General features: G+C 38.0%; 2 protein-coding genes across 7 annotated transcripts in view; one reads left to right on the top strand and one right to left on the bottom strand.

Moving 5' to 3' along the window:
- ngrn (neugrin, neurite outgrowth associated) overlaps positions 1-13,754 on the bottom strand; it is a 69,866-nt gene extending 56,112 nt beyond the window's left edge. For both annotated transcript variants that reach the window (XM_051925002.1, XM_028797106.2), the window contains exons 1-3: positions 13,583-13,754; positions 8,420-8,647; positions 6,858-6,968 (exon numbers count right to left, since the gene is read on the bottom strand). In XM_051925002.1, the coding sequence (XP_051780962.1) occupies positions 6,858-6,968; positions 8,420-8,643 (335 nt within the window). In that variant the 5' untranslated portion in view covers positions 8,644-8,647; positions 13,583-13,754. The remainder of the gene's footprint in view (positions 1-6,857; positions 6,969-8,419; positions 8,648-13,582) is intronic.
- Positions 13,755-13,876: 122 nt separating this feature from the next.
- The window catches only part of nfyal (nuclear transcription factor Y, alpha, like), a 51,399-nt gene continuing 47,961 nt past the window's right edge, over positions 13,877-17,314 (top strand). For 4 of the 5 annotated variants that reach the window (XM_028797100.2, XM_028797104.2, XM_051925000.1 and 1 more), the window contains exon 1: positions 13,877-13,998. The gene's annotated coding sequence lies outside the window, so the exon portion shown is untranslated. The remainder of the gene's footprint in view (positions 13,999-17,314) is intronic. The other variant, XM_028797105.2, reaches the window with a different exon arrangement.

The following is a 17,314-nucleotide window of genomic DNA, read 5'->3' on the forward strand; positions in this document are numbered from 1 at the left end:
TTAAGAATGCAACGTATAGTTGTACATGAGAAAAGCAATCTTGCCTCAAATCAATGGCAAACTTTTGTAGGTCTATGAACTTAATTTAAACTTTAGGTTTACACGGTGCTTTCTTTCCGAAGTACCTGCACTCATGAATATGTCTGTATGCGTCAGTCGCTCAAATCCCCGCGCTTCGCAACGGCGAAGTACTGCTTTTAAATTTTTATTAAGAAGAAAAGAAAACCTTTTAAAATTGACGGAAAATATACCAATAACAGTTTGTTAAGGATCTGTTTTTTTGTGAAGCTGCGTTCACTCGAGTGATCACTTCGAGATGACTTGCTGGCTAACCATAAGCGTTACCTGGTAGGTAACCACCCATACAATCAGATTGTGAATCAGACTACGAATGCCGTGAATGTAATTACCCCGATCTACATGCTGTCAAATAAACGAACCACACGCCGTGGCGCAATTTTAGGGGCTTAGCCTCTAGCGCTGACGTCCGAGGTTCGATTCTTGTAAGGGAGTGAAGTGAGCGCTGCTTTTAAAGTACTGCTTTTAAATTTTTATTAAGAAGAAAAGAAAACCTTTTTAAATTAAGTCTTAAAAAGAGCTGTAAAGATATTGACAATAAGCTACGCAAACCCACCAAGACATGCAATCGTTTAAATTAAAGTACGAGTCGAAAAACACCATCCCATAATATTAGTTAACGATTAACACATTTCTATATGTATTGTAAGCATACAATACAACTGATAATATGTTGCGCTTATTTATCTGGTGTACTGACATTTTTGCGCGTTTAACGGCTGAAATCTAACGTGGTTTGTGCCCTTCAGAATGAAAAGAGTTTGCATTTACCTTTTTAATAAAAGGCGAGCTTTTAAGCCTGAGAAATCACCCCGTAAATGCACACGTTTAATTGCACATGTGTTAATATGTATGCTTACACAGTATTAAAAGACACTCAACAAGTACACAGTATTAAAAGACAGTCAACAATTAATGTAATTTACCTTCGTTCCCGCGTTTGACTTGTGCTGTAAATCTCTTCCTCGTTTTCAGTTCACGTGATTACGTAGGAGGCGTAATACGTGATGACGCGATACGTGACTCCGCCTCCTCCATTAGAGTATATGGACAAAAAACAGGTTCCAGTTATGACCATTACACGTAGAATTTCGAAATGAAACCTGCCTAACTTTTGTAAGTAAGCTGTAAGGAATGAGCCTGCCAAATTTCAGCCTTCTACCTACACGGAAAGTTGGAGAATTAGTGATGAATGAGTCAGTCAAACAGGTTCCAGTTATGACCATTACGCGTAGAATTTCGAAATAAAACCTGCCTAACTTTTGTAAGTAAGCTGTAAGGAATGAGCCTGCCAAATTTCAGACTTCTACCTACACGGGAAGTTGGAGAATTAGTGATGAGTGAGTCAGTCAGTCAGTCAGTCAGTCAGTGAGTCAGTGAGGGCTTTGCCTTTTATTAGTATAGATAGATATATAAATATAAGTAAAAGTTTGGTATACAAGTTAATGTTATTTTTTCCACAGTCATGGTACATATTAATTTGCCACACGAAATTGTGTTCTAAAATGAATTCTCTCTCTATTATAAAAGGAAATCCTGGGACAAGACTTTCTCAGAGATAATTTCAATTCCCGTGTGAGATAATTTCAGGTCCCGCAAGATGAGACTTTTTGCCAAGAGATTTTGAAAAGTCCCACCCTCCTCTCAAACATTTACAACCACGCCCACGGTCCAATCACTTCTCATTTGTGTGAATGCTATTGTCAGACACAGTTCCTGCGCTCTCAGCTCCAAGCATGGTCGAAAATAAAAGACAGAGTAGAAGACAAAGTAGAACATTGTAAAGAGGTTCAAAAACGGCGCGATACACATGCAGAGCAGGTTAGAGATTATGAAAGTAGTAAAAATTGAAAGTCTCAAGAAACTGATACTAATGATCACATTAGCGCAAACAAATGGAAATTATTACTTGGTGAAGTAACAGAACAGTGAAAAAGAGATTGAGTATATGGACATAGATGATATTACAGAAGTATGTAGTTATTGTTCGGCTTTAAACTTTAAGTCGGAGACTTATAGATCGTCTAATTAGTGTTGTCATCAGGGAAAAGTAGTGTTTCTTCCCAAAGAAGAGGCATATCTGCAAGAATTAAAAGATTTGTTGTTTGGTGAAAGTGAAATCCACATATGCGAGTGGCAGAGACGGGAAGTATTGCTTTGTGTCTTGAGATTATACCCTTATTGCAAAGCATTGTATCCTTGTCATTTTAAGGGGGAAATAAAGTAAAGCAAAGCACTGTTGTGAGATTCAGCCATTTTTAAATGAGTCTGGCTGTGTGCTTCACTTTGATGATTGTCTTCCTCCATGGCAACCCTTCAGGAGTGTAGATTCACCTCAGAAAGTCATTACCAAGCGTCTTTACTGACACTGAATGTTGATGCCCAGAACTGAATTGTTACCTCTGTTCTGTAGACAACCTAACCAGTGTTTCTCAACCAGAATGGCCTCAGGACCCAGTTTCAACTTTTCAAGTTCACTGACAGCAATTGATGAGTGGGGATAGAGTTTTCCAACTTTGGCAACTAGAACGAGATTCGTAGATTGGGGCAAGGGAGGGTATCCTTTGTGGTAAATTGAGTGTGATTTGTAGAACACCCCCTTGGTAAAACGAACGAGAATATTAGAGCTGGGAGTTTGGGGGTGTATATCTTCTTGGTGAAAGGAGCATGGTTAGAAATGGTCTTACGACACTGTTGATTACTTTGACACAGCATGGGGGTTGGATCGTGACAACAACCTGATAAACAAAAGTACAGTGAAACTCTTATGGCTGCTTCTCACAGTTCTGCCACTCGGTGTAAATCTAGCTGCATTAGCTATGTAAATATAACACAGAATGTAACTAATGAAATGTAGGTGCAGTTTAACAAAAAATATGATTTGAACGTGCATCTGTTATTTACAAGCTATGGCAGAACATAACTGCTAACAAAGCAGAACTACAGAAGCAAAGGTACGATAAAAAGATGTATGTAGTTTGGAGAAGGTGGTGGGGTGGGATGGGACAGTAATAACTCCACCCACGATACCCGCTGTGAGCACAAAAGCAAGGATATCTAATTTTTAAGAAGGGCCATTTTGTTAAAATGAAACCTTTGCCATTTTAAAGGTGTATTTTTCATATTGAGTCCCTGGATACCATTAACACCATTATGAAACTTAAGCGCGGGCTAGTAATTTTTTTTTAATTTACAAAATATGCTTCACTTTAAAACACAATTTCATGTTGCAAGTTAATACATGCCATGATTGTGAAAAAATGTCTTTGACTTGGAAAATATTGAACTTAATCTTTAAGGAAACAAGTGATCCACCTAAAAATGTTTCACACCACCCAACATGGGACATTTGCCCAAATTCTGAAATATTTCATTACAAAAGATTCTGCATGTTTTAGAGGAAGGAGGTAGCAGCTAGAGACAGGGAATATTGATTAGCAGAGGGGTGGTGGTCCACTTTTTCAAAAACACAACCACTGTTGTATTTTCAATTACTAAGGGATCATCCTCCTCAGTCTCACTGTAAATAACACATTAGATATGAAAAGGTCCAGTAGTCCTACCTTATTTGTTGCACTGCAGATGTTTCCTGGCAGATGAACAGCAAACTGACTTTATGTCCATGTACAAACATTAATAAATGTAGAAGTTTGCCAGTCAATTTTGTTGAGTATTATGACAACCTAAGATGAGACCCCTTGTAGGCAAGTGATACAAGAGAATGGATTTCCACATCCTCTGCATTCATCTTAGGCTGTTTAAAGTAGGTATAGAGCTCCAACAAATGTTTGCTATTTTCAGGCACAGCTAATGATTGCAATTTAGTTGAGTTGTAGTGCCCAAGTGTTACACATCCATTAATCCATTTAACATCATGTGATTGTGACTCCAGCATACAATAGAGTGCTTCACAGCCATGTGAAAGAATCAAGATAAAGTATCTAAAAATTCTACAGAAATGAAATTACTTGCTTTCTAAAGAAAGTGGGTAGCAGAAACTTCAAGTGAAGGACTTTAAGAATCTCTTAATCATAAATAAATGAGAGAAGAGAAGGTAATGAAGTTAAGATTAGATTAGAGCAGGGATCTCTAACTCCAGTTGTATACTGCTACTGTGGCAGCAGGTTTTCATTCTAACCCTTTTTTTAAATTAGTGAGCAGTTTTGCTGCTCATTAACTCTTTTGCCCTAATTTTAATCAATTTGCTATTTAAACTCAGACCCCCCCCCCCCCCCTTTTTTCCTTAATTAGCAGCCAAACAATAACAGGCCACCTGTGTTCATTAATAAAACATTTGTAAACAAAGAAAGGTGAAGTTCTTAGTAAAGTTGGTCTGCTTGATTCACAAATTATTTTGATTGTGTTTTTGGAAAAAAGAATATAAACAATTTTGGAAAATGTGTTGTGGCAGAATGAGAGCATCAACAAGCCATGGAATTAATTAATGGGTTTAAATAAGAACAAGAATAGTCTTCTAAAGAAGATACCGGCTGGAATTAAACTAGTTGGAGTTTGAGGCCCCAGTTTAGCTGGTCATCTGTTGGCTCACTTCACATCTCATTTCTGTCTGGGCACTGTTTAAGCAAAACAATTCATTTGGGGAATTTATCAGTCAATCTAAATATCCATTATCCTCAACAATGGTTGGAAATCAAAAAAAGAATAAGAATGCTGGTATAAAATTCCATCCATCCATTTTCTGCTACTTATTATGGTCTGGGTCACTGGGGCAGCAGTTTAAGCAAACATGCCCAGACATCCCCTTTCCCCCAGGAAGGGATATTGAGGTGTTCCCAGGCCAGTCAAGAGATATAATCTCTTCAGCGCATTCCGAGATTGTCCTCCTGACTTGACATATATAAAAAACCTCCCCAATGAGGCCTCCATTACGTATGGTGCTTTATGATACGAAGGAATAGCAGCTCTACTTTGAGTTCCTCCCAAAAGTCTGCACTTCTCACCCTGTCTCCAAGGCTGAGCCCAGGCACTCAGTGAAGGAAACTCATTTCTGCTGCTGGCATGCGTGACCTTTTTTTTTTTTTTGGTCACCACCCACATCTTGTGACCATTGCCAGGGTAAGAATGTAGATTGTTCACCATGACTGACTAGTACAATGTCAGCATGATTGTGGACACTACTCCAATCTACTTGTTTTTCCGATTCCCTTTTTCCCCTACTCATGAACAAGATCCTGAGATACTTAAAATCCTCTGCTTGAGGCAGAACCTCATCCCAACCCCGGAGAGGGCTACAACCATGACTTCAGACTTGGAGGTGTTGATCGTTATCCCAGCTGCTACACACATGGCTGCAAACTGACCCTTTGCTAAAATATAATTCATTCATAGGATTATGGGAGCTCACTCTCCTTTATTGAGGAGCACTGTTAATCTATACGGAACCTGATATGGTTTTGGCATCAACTGAAGATGCCCCCAAGTGCCTCACACAGGAGATGGATTGAACAATGAACACTGGGGTTACGTGACCCATAACCCATCTCTCTCACCTTTTTGGGATTTTCAGACTGTATAGAGTACTACATTATTACATTGTTGCAAATCCAGTAATCTACCTAAAAAGGTGGCATTCAATTGGTGTTTTAAATTACAATAAACTAGCATAAAGGAACAAGGAGAAATCAAACCTAATTTGCTGCACAAAACCCACATTCAAAAATAATGTTTACTCACTCAACCATTTCTAAACATTTTTCTGTATAAGCATAAAGTCTCATAATTGGTCAGTGCCCTACTTTCTGGTCTCATTATCTTTCTGTCATTGGTTATTAGAGGTCTGTGACCTACTTTATAGTGTGAAATTGTTTATATAAAAAAAAACAACTATATGCAAAGTCAAATAGAATACAGTCTGCAGTGAATGGTACAATATAAAATGAGTATGTAGTGAAGAAATAACTTACCACTTGTACAAAACAAATAATCATACGTTTGACAAGATGTGGCCCTGTGCCTTTACACATACAGCGAAACTTTATGGGAATACATGAAGAGAATAAAAAACTGTTTACTATACCACATGGTTGAGTAAATGCGTTAGCATGATGTAGTGCAGTCATTTTAAAACAACTAAAAATGACAGAGATAACAGATTGAATTATTACTATCTCAGATGCTGTGTTCCATTTACCTCAGAAATCGGATGTTGGATATGGAAGTTACTTCACACCCAAGTTGAACATGTTCCATTAAAACATTCGGAAAACCAATACAGGCACATCCAAGAAAACCTCTGTTGTGCTTTCTCCATCGGAATAAATAGCAGTTGATAACAATACATTAAACAGTATTTTGTGCATCCAGACACCATAGCAACATGTCCATGGATAGAAGTTGGACAATACTGTGTGTATGACTGATTTAATGAAACACAAATAGAAGTATAATACTACAGATTTCTTTAAAGTTTGAGGTAAAAGTCGTCAGTCTGGATTGATGTCATAATTTGAAGTCAGACACACTTGGACTTGACAGACCAGCCCTGAGTTTCCAAGTTGGAAATCCAACTGAACGGGGCATTCCAGTTAAAAAATTCCAACTAGGAACTCTGAAATAATGACTTTCCACTTCACTTCAAATAGAACACAGCATTATATTTTTTTCATTAGCAACATTTATAGAATTTTATGTGCTGGTATGTTATGTTGTAAGTTATCATTCCTAAAATAGTCTACCACCAATAATAATATACTATACAGAGTGCAATAAGTTCCCTGTCCACATTTTCATCTTATTGCATTAATCCATTGATTGTTTACCTAATTTGTTCCATTGCTTCCCAAGTCAGTTTCCTTTCTGGTGGGCCAGGACCATCAATCCAATTTCTCATTCTTTTCTCTTTGATTGCCTTTTGTTGTTTTTTCTTCTCTCTTCCAATCAACAACATAAAAACAGTATGCATAAATGTATTTTTTTCATTTAGTGTTGCATATTGTCTAAAAAACATCTCAAGCACTGTTGAAGATCCTTTTGCATTAACACTATTGGCTGAAAGCCTCTTGGCATCTCTGTGAGAAAGAACAAGGTGTGCCTTTTCTTTGAGCTATAAAAATTTATAGCCTGAAGCAATCTCAATATATATTTTTTATTATTTACATCTTTCCAATATACATTCATTCTCATCTTTTAAAAATTACATATACTTATAAGGGCAGACTAATGTTAAAAAGACATTTCTTATAAGACACACATTAGCTAATTTTCACAGATTTTTTTTTTTCAATTTTGAATTTTTTTAATATGTTGTTTATTACTGAAATACAACTAGCACAGAAGGCTAGACTTATGCTGCTGTCTAGTTTCAAAAGATTAACCTGAGTTAAGGTCTGACAGCAAAAAATGCAAGGCACCAGAGGCAACTTATATAACTCCTTTAAAAAGCATACCCATCTACTTGACAAAAGCACAGCTAAATAAAACAATAAAAGAAAAGTTTTCAAAAAATAATATAGATGTAATGTATTCAAATTTAAAATCTATAATCTAAAAGAAAAGGTTTCACGGTACATAATAAGCAATTTAACATGACTACTTCCCATTATCAGAGATCTAGGTTAGCTTTTTCCTTAGAAGGCTGGCGTCCTTCAACATCTGCAATAAGATGCTGCAGATGTTCTATCAGACGGTTGTGGCGAGTGCCCTCTTCTACGCGGTGGTGTACTGGGGAGGCAGCATAAAGAAGACGGATGCCTCACAACTGGACAAACTGGTGAGGAAGGCAGGCTCTATTTGTAGGCACGGAGCTGGACAGTTTGACATCTGTGGCAGAGCGAGGGGCGCTGAGCAGGCTCCTGTCAATCATGGAGAATCCACTGCATCCACTAAACCGTGTCATCTCCAGACAGAGAAGCAGCTTCAGCGACAGACTGCTGTCACTGTCCTGCTCCACTGACAGACTGAGGAGATCGTTCCTCCCCCACACTATGCGACTCTTCAATTCCACCCGGGGGGGTAAACATTAACATTATACAAAGTTATTGTCTGTTATACCTGCCTTGCACTCTCCACCTTGCATTTTTTTTTAAAACTTGCACTGTGTTTTTATTGCTCTTTAATATTGTTTTTATCAGTATGCTGCTGCTGGAGTATGTGAATTTCCCCTTGGGGATTAATAAAGTGTCTATCTTTTTGATTTCTTTATAAACCTCCATGCATGTCCTATATAAAATAAAGATTAGGAACTTATTTATATAAGAAAATTGTAATTATACATTTTAAATTAAAAGTAATTTATAATACAACAGCCGATATCTATAATGCTTAGCAAACTTACATTTTTTTTTTTTCTAATTCTTTAAAAAAAGTAAATTTGCTTCCTAACCTTATTAAGGTCTCCACATTTTTTTCAAAGTATTCTTGATCAAAATCAACCTCTGTTTCCTCTGATGTTTGCTGGAAACCAGCCTTCTGGGGATTGTGGCTTCCCACGTCACGACTTGATAGATGGGAAGTGATGGAACGAGAGAAAAGTGTACACCGTAGAAATGGTTCCCATTTTATACCTCGTGTTGTCACAAAATTACAAATGTGGGTTACCATCTTCATAAGCCTTAGGGAAAAAAACAATTCACAGGATAAGGTTGATAAGTGAAAATAATGTATACTACTGTGTAAATAAGAGTGCAATCCATGGATAATATTTTTCACTTTGTTAATTCATCAATAAATATGTATAAAGGAAGAATGTGTTCTAAAAATGTCAGGCAGTGCATGTTAACTGACTAACTTTTCAAAAAATAAATTCTAGTCGTTAACTGAAACCATAAGCAGCAATATACAACTAGGAGTCAGTGGGAAGATAAGCACAGAATCAATTTCAAAGCACACTTTCTAACTAAAAATCTATAACCATATTTACTTTTATTGAATGAATTATCCTGAGACAGGACAGTATACTCTGGACTGTCACAAGCATCTTGTCCATTTTAGTAATTTGCAGTAACAACTGCAGAGGATCAAATGACATACATACATGTGTATATACTTATAAAATGTCTTTAAACATTTTCACTGCTTGTTGATGGAGCGATCGCATAATGTGCAAGATTTGTTACAAATATTATTCCATGTCTGTCAAATCAGTATTATTTTATGGGTTCATTGTTGTTCTTCATTTTCTTAAAATTCATCCTTTCCCGGGATGTGTGCCGATCTCTGCCTGAATGCAATCTTCTGGCAACCCCTAGCAAGTTAGGACAGCTCACAAGCTCTTCTAAATCCTGTTGAGTAGTTTCCTAAATCAATAAAACGAAAAAAATGTTTTTGTTCCTACTCCAAAGAGGAGGGCCAAATTTTTGTCACTTTGAAAGTTATGAACCATTGTTTCTATTCCTAGATGACTGATAAATAAGGGCACTGGTAGTCTTCAGTCAGCCAAGTTAGCCCTTCCTGAGGCGTCTATCTTTACACTTATAAAACTGTTCAGAGGCCAAGTGTTAAGACTACAATAGTAATATACAGTGCATCCAGAAAGTATTCACAGCGCATCACTTTTTCCACATTTTGTTATGTTACAGCCTTATTCCAAAATGGATTAAATTCATTTTTTTCCTCAGAATTCTATACACAACACCCCATAATGACAACGTGAAAAAAGTTTACTTGAAGTTTTTGCAAATTTATTAAAAATAAAAAAACTGAGAAAGCACATGTACAGTACCTAAGTATTCACAGCTTGGCACACCTATCCTTGGCCAGTTTCGCCCATTCCTCTTTGCAGTACCTCTCAAGGTCCATCAGGTTGGATGGGAAGCGTCGGTGCACAGCCATTTTAAGATCTCTCCAGAGATGTTCAATCGGATTCAAGTCTGGGCCACTCAAGGACATTCACAGAGTTGTCCTGAAGCCACTCCTTTGATATCTTGGCTGTGTGCTTAGGGTCGTTGTCCTGCTGAAAGATGAACCGTCGTCCCAGTCTGAGGTCAAGAGCGCTCTGAAGCAGGTTTTCATCCAGGATGTCTCTGTATGTTGCTGCAGTCATCTTTCCTTTTATCCTGACTAGTCTCCCAGTCCCTGCCACTGAAAAACATCCCCACAGCATGATGCTGCCAACACCACGCTTCACTGTAGGGATGGTATTGGCCTGGTGATGAGAAGTGCCTGGTTTCCTCCAAACATGACGCCTGGCATTCACACCAAAGAGTTCAATCTTTGTCTCATCAGACCAGAGAATTTTCTTTCTCATGGTCTGAGAGTCCTTCAGGTGCCTTTTGGCAAACTCCAGGCAGGCTGCCACGTGCCCTTTACTAAGGAGAGGCTTCCGTCAGGCCACTCTACCATACAAGCCTGATTGATGGATTGCTGCAGAGATGGTTGTCCTTCTGGAAGGTTCTCCTCTCTCCACAGAGTGACCATCAGGTTCTTGGTCACCTCCCTGACTAAGGCCCTTCTCCCCCGATCGCTCAGTTTAGATGGCCGGCCAGCTCTAGGAAGAGTCCTGGTGGTTTTGAACTCCTTCCACTTACGGATAATGGAGGCCACTGTGCTCATTGGGACCTTCAAAGCAGCAGAAATTTTTCTGTAACCTTCCCCAGATTTGTGCCTCGAGACAATCCTGTCTCGGAGGTCTACAGACAATTCCTTTGACTTCATGCTTGGTTTGTGCTCTGACATGAACTGTCAACTGTGGGACCTTATATAGACAGATGTGTGCCTTTCCAAATCATGTCCAATCAACTGAATTTACCACAGGTGGAACTCCAATTAAGCTGCAGAAACATCTCAAGGATGATCAGGGGAAACAGGATGCACCTGAGCTCAATTTTGAGTTTCATGGCAAAGGCTATGAATACTTATGTACACGTGCGTTCTCAATTTTTTTATTTTTAATAAATTTGCTAAAATCTCAAGTAAACTTTTTTCACTGTGTCATTATGGGTTGTTGTGTGTAGAATTCTGAGGAAAAAAATGAATTTAATCCATTTTGGAATAAGGCTGTAACATAACAAAATGTGGAAAAAGTGATGCGCTGTGAATACTTTCCGGATGCACTGTATATGTTCTACAATGAAGCAAGCCTAACTATGGGTCTGGTCCACTTAAAACCTATTTCTCCTCTCCACTATCAACTTGTATGCCATTGCTAGAGGCTGTATGACCACAGGCAGAATTACAGGCTGCAGAAATTGCAAATAAAAAATAATTAAAGTTGATAAGCATGGGAATGAGAAGTATAATGCTTAAACTAAAAATGCTAAATGTGACAAACACTCATGCAATACAGACTACAGCCCAAGCAAATGTATTATATTCTAAAATAAGTCTTATATCAGGTTTTAAATGTTAATCCTGATGGGGTATTCCATGCATTTTACGATAGACCATTTCACTGTTTACGGCCTCTACCATCCATTCATTTACTGAATGAACCACCTTTGAATCCAATCTCATATTTGCAGGAAGCAGGTCCCATCCAGTCAGCATTGGGTGCACGTTTCTGCATTCACTTACATCCAGACACTTTTGAGTCTCCAATTTACCCAACACGTATCATCATTTTGTTTATCCTTGAATCTACAATATGACTGTGACTTGTGGTCAGAGCTTGAACCCCCATATAACCAGCATTAATTTGATCAGCAATACAAAATTAGAATGTGATAAAGCATACATGTGTCATCATGCTTACTCTGGTATAATTATGCTTCCTCCTAGTCACCTTGCTACATTTGATTACTTTATTCTTTTGGTGTCAGCTCCAGAGAAAAAAATAAAATAAAAGTAGTGGAACTAAACCATGCACAGCTTTGTAAGTTACAAATAGGACTTTAAAGTTGGTTATAGTATACACATAACCTGGATACTTTTTGTAATTTTTAACTGCTAAGTGGGGTCAAAGCGGTTTGGACTTTCTAGAAGGAAATAATAATACAGTGAAACTATTCCGATTGATGTGAATGAGCAAATTGCATCACCTTAACCTGCTTTGATTTCAGGGAAGTTAGGTATGACAGTGTGATCATTGTTGATGTAATCAAAATAAAGATCAAGGGCAAAAATAACATTCTGACTGGATGTAATAACAAAGCTTCAATAGAAATATTGAAACAAGTTTAACTAGAGAATACATCTTTCTACCTCATATAGCAGGAGTGTCCAATTCCAGTCTTGGAGGGCTGCAGGTTTTCATTCTAACCACTTTAATTAGTGCCCAGTTTTTGCTGTTAATTAACTTTTGTTTTAATTTTAATTGACTTGCCACTTTAGACTTAGACCCCACAACAATAAGATACAAAATGAACCATCATATGACACCAGCTAACCTGTGTCTATCATACAATGTTAAAAAAAAAAAAAGGTGAACGTCTTAGTAATTTTGATCTGGTCTGGTCCACAAAACATTTTGATGGTGCTATTAGGAGAAAGAAAAAAATCTAAATTAGCGTAAGCTGCCCTAATTTGGGGTGTTCATAAGAAATGCAATGGTTTACTTCATGAGGTTGGAGTACATAATAAACCAGGTTAGATGTCAGATACTTGGAAATATTAGAATGTGTGCTTCAAATGTTTAAAGTCTGTTCTTGATTGTTATAGAATTTTTCCATTTTTCACCCTCTGACAGAAGTCCGTGGAGGGCTAGGTCCCTAGTAAAGCATCCAAAACAAATCGTAATCATTGACCTTGAAGTATTCTAGAACGATACTTCACATATTAAAGTTCCAAATGTGTCATTTTTAACCTTCTCGGATTGGTTCTTAAAAGGAGCACCAGTAAAGAATCAGATATCAAAAATATGATCATATTCATGATCAGCAACCTCGAGTCGTGAGCAGCATTTTTGTGTGGTAGAATGAGAGCAGCAAGAGTAATTAAATAACTGGTTTAACAAACACAAATTGGCTTCTAATTAAGAAACTACTTGGACTGAAACAGGGTGGAGTTTGAGCCCCGACTTGGATTGTCATCTGTTGGTTTACTTCACGTGTAATTTTTGTTTGGCTTTCATTCAAGTCAAAAAGTAGCAGTTGATTTGGCTGCGCCTTAACAAAACAAGGCGCAGGGGAAAACAAGACATTTAACTGCAGAAATTGGTCACTGATGACGAATGTGACAAAAACGAAAACCTGCAGCAACTGCGGTCGGTATAGCAGTATATTTCAAGTATAAAACTGAGGCTTCTTCATAGCAATGGTCATAGTAATATACAACGATGTCAAGTCTTAAGTTTTCAAAGACTGAGTTATAGAATACACAAGATAAATGTTGAAGCAATGTTTCTTTTGCATCTATAAATAGTTGTCCTGAATGTACAGTATTCCAAAATACTGTCCGTGTGTCAGTGAAAAAAGACTTTATAAAATGTATGCCTCCAAGATACTTAAGTTACAAGACAAACAATTCTCCCTGGGGTGAACAGATATTATAATAAATGTATATAAAAGCAAGTCATATTAAGATCCCAAATTTAACAAAGATACAAAATGGATTAATTTAGATAACATACGTCATAATTTACCAACGAGACAAAGGTAGATAAAATATTTACCCTGTGGCACTTTTTTAAATCCGCAGTCGACTGAATCTTTTGCGTTAAGACCGTTACTTCTGTCTACATTAAAATCTCGTGTTGTAATGATTTGATAAAGTCAAGCACGTCCAGAGTGAAATCGATTAAGCTAGTCTGCCACGGTGGACAGTACGGTCCTCGACTCTTTTCCCCTGCTCCTGATCTCGCCTGGGCGTTCTCCGAGCTAAAGGCGGCGGGATTGCGCCTGCGCACTAGCTCGATCATCATGCGGAGGGGGCGGAGGAGGAGAAACGCTCTCGTGCCTATTTGTTGCTGCTTGCAGCTCGAGCCCCTGCGCCATTTTGTCTTCGGCGCAGTTGAGCTCGGTGATTGGGTTTTGGAGAGCGGTACTGGAGCCAATCAGAGGGGAACCGGGCGGCGGCGGAGGAAAAACGGTGAGGGGGAGAGAAAGCGCGGCTTGAAGGGGAAGGGAGCCGACAGCAGGGGATTGGTGTGTCACTGACCAACCAAATTAACTAACCGCCGCAAAACAACAGGAATTAAAAGTAACAAGTCGTGGCGCAATCGAAAGCATAGGGCTATGTCCACAAATCTCTGTGCTATTTTTCTGCGGCTTACCAGGCACTTTGTCTTTATTCATCTTTTACATGGCTGCATGCATGTATGTTTGTATTAATTGTGAAAATGGAGGAAATACTTTGCACGTAACGTTTACTTGCAACAAAGAAATGGAGGACGAATGGGCCTGCTGTCTTAAGATGGGACGCTGGCCAGATCAGCAAGTAGTGGCGCGCTGCTGAATACTTGGTGGCCCTCGGATTGTAAATGTGGTGGGGGAGGGGGTGCATTTCAATAAAATAATTCCTACGGGTAAGAGTTTGGTTTTAGCGTTACCGTACTTAACCATACTCAACATGTCTATGGAGTTGGAGTCGTTATAAAGGTTGAAAAACCCGAGACAGACGCATGATTCTTTCAGTGAGTTTAGCTGATCCTTTGTGCGCGATTCCCCAGCGTGCGATTTATACGGTACAAGTAATCGGACACAAAGAGGTAGATGTCTTGTAGACGTGGAGTGCTCGTAACGTAGACAAACTGTAAAAACCCGTAAACGTGTTTCGTTTTCTTTTATGTTCACGGCGATTTGTATTGGATGACGCTAATTTTAAAATGTAGGTATATGTTTGTTATTATGTACTGTATTGACTTGTCAGTGTTACCGCAAAAATTTGCAGCACGCGATTTCAATTGGGAATCACACAATAAGAAACAAAAGAAACACCAATAAACCATATCGGAAGGCGCCACTTTTTGCACCCCATAACACTATTTAAATTTATGCTCAATCAGTTAAATCATTGGCAATATCTTAAAACTTAAAATATTGCAGAATGCATTTTTTCTTGCGTTTCCCTTTCAGTGTTCGTGATCATATATCATTTTTATCCACCTAAAGAATTGACCAAATGCGTATAATCCGTACATGTCAAAATGTTGATTCAGTCTTTAAATTCTGTGGCGTTAGTTGTATTTTATACACGACATTGGCTTGGAACATTTACCTATTGTCTGGGTTGCCTCAGGACGGTTATTATTTCAAAAAATGATGTAAATATGATGAGTACCACCTGATCATTCTTCGGCACAGAATCAATTCAGTTTTCTTAAAAATTGTAGCTGACCATTTGCTTTGCAAAAGACTTAAAGAGGTCATAGTTTTTAAATAAAAGGTGCAGGGGTGACTAATGACTTGTATGATTACAATTGCACTTGGTGTTTCTCCGATAATCCCGCTTTTCTGTCTCATTATCGTCTCGGCATCATTCATTCTTGTCCGTCATTAATTTCTCGCTATTTTTATATGTAGTGAAAAGTCAAGCAAAATGACACCTTTTATTGGCTAACTAAAAAATTACAATATGCAAGCTTTCGAGGCAACGCAGGCCCCTTCTTCAGGCAAGATGTCATCATTTTTTAAATAATGAATAAAATATTTATTTTTATACAGCAATATAATTTGGTTAAATTGCATTATCGTTTTGAACAGTTACATTAGGCGAATAAAAACTTGAACACGTTAATACAGTGACACATGCCTTTGAAAATGCAAATACGAAGAGCAAGTCTCCGCGAATCGGAACGCAAATCATATATTCTGAGACCACCTCTACTAAGCAAGATTGGCGCCTACCTCAGCAGCGTCGAGATATCCTAAAACGGGACGCCACTACAACCCTATCGTAAATCAACTTGATTTTTTTTAATCTGTATATTAAGATTTGATGCCTTTACAACTCTTAATGTGTGTATATCTCAACTGCTGTATGGAAAAAATATTTCATGATCCCTGCAATGAAACAGTATCCGAGGAAAACCATTTCCAGGCATGCGGCAGTTTAGCATTTGGAGTGGCCATTTCACGCAATCAATAGAATTACTTTGAAACCTATCTTTGCCACTATTCACTGAATTCTGTGTTTTTATATATATATATATATATCTATATATTATACACTACCGCTGTAGCGCGAATTAGTTCTCCGCCCCCTCCGACCCTCCCCAGTTCGGGCGGAGTTGTTTGGCTGTGATGTTAGCCCAGCGGTTGCCTTTGTTACGTGAAAGGAAAAAAAAAACCTTTTCGAGTTCAATTTCTCAACTCTCTTTAGCACTTCGTATTACTATACGATTTTGTGAAAATAAAACTATAGTCGCACAACGGTTACTGTCGATGCACCGTTCACTGCAGCCGATTAGTACTGTTCTTTGGTATTGTGTCAGTGGAATATTCCACAGTCATGTTCTCGAAGGTTCTGTGCGCACGTGTACGCCGTAAGTCACAGAAACGATCTCTTTTGACGATACGATCCTTCATTTTCTGGATAATGACTAAACAGCAGGCCATTCTCATTCGCTGTCCACCATTGTGAAAGCAATTGTTAGATTAGGCCGTTTTAAGAAGTTACTGTAATGGCGTTACGGACGCCCTGCTTAGAATGCAGAGTAGCGCCAACTAGCGAATGCCATTAAATGGTTAACTGTACTTGAAGTTATACAGCGAACTGCGTAAAAACCTTTTTAAATAGTCATTAGTGGGAGTAATGTCTAGAATTATTTTTTAACTCAGCATTTTTTTAATACTTTAAGTGATACCCACCCAGAGATTTCCATGCTGACCTATAGATAGATAGATAAAAGTGGTAGGAGTGATCAATAAATAAAAATAGAAAAATAAAAGTAGAAAAGTACACATACATATACTGATCAAGCTCCTGCTCCAGAAGGCGGTTTGATAAATGAATTACGTTCCACAACATTTTCCTTATTAACTAAATTTTAATATATTTTATTAAGACACCAGTAAGTATGGTAAAATAAGACCTGGGCGCCTTTTTATTTATTTATTTTGGATTGATCAATCCCAGATTTCCAAAACTTGCAACTCATAGGTGTCAAAATAAGATCCTGGGGACTGCACGGTTGTAGGTTTTTTTTTTTTTGGCTTAAGTGGCAGCCAAGCGATAAAGATATGCAAAGGAAGTCAATACATGACTGGGTACTTTAGAGACCTATTGTTTGTGCTCTCATTCTGCTACATCAGTCATTTACAAACTTGACTTTTTTTTCTGAGATCACCATTCAAATACTTTATGATCCATGGCAAATCAGTACTTCTCAAACCTTAATTTTTTTCTTTTCAGAAAAATTTTAATACAGATATTGTATGAAAGACACAGGGATCTAAGTTAGACT

This window comes from Erpetoichthys calabaricus, chromosome 3 (assembly GCF_900747795.2).
Source record: "Erpetoichthys calabaricus chromosome 3, fErpCal1.3, whole genome shotgun sequence".
Lineage (NCBI taxonomy): Eukaryota > Metazoa > Chordata > Cladistia > Polypteriformes > Polypteridae > Erpetoichthys > Erpetoichthys calabaricus.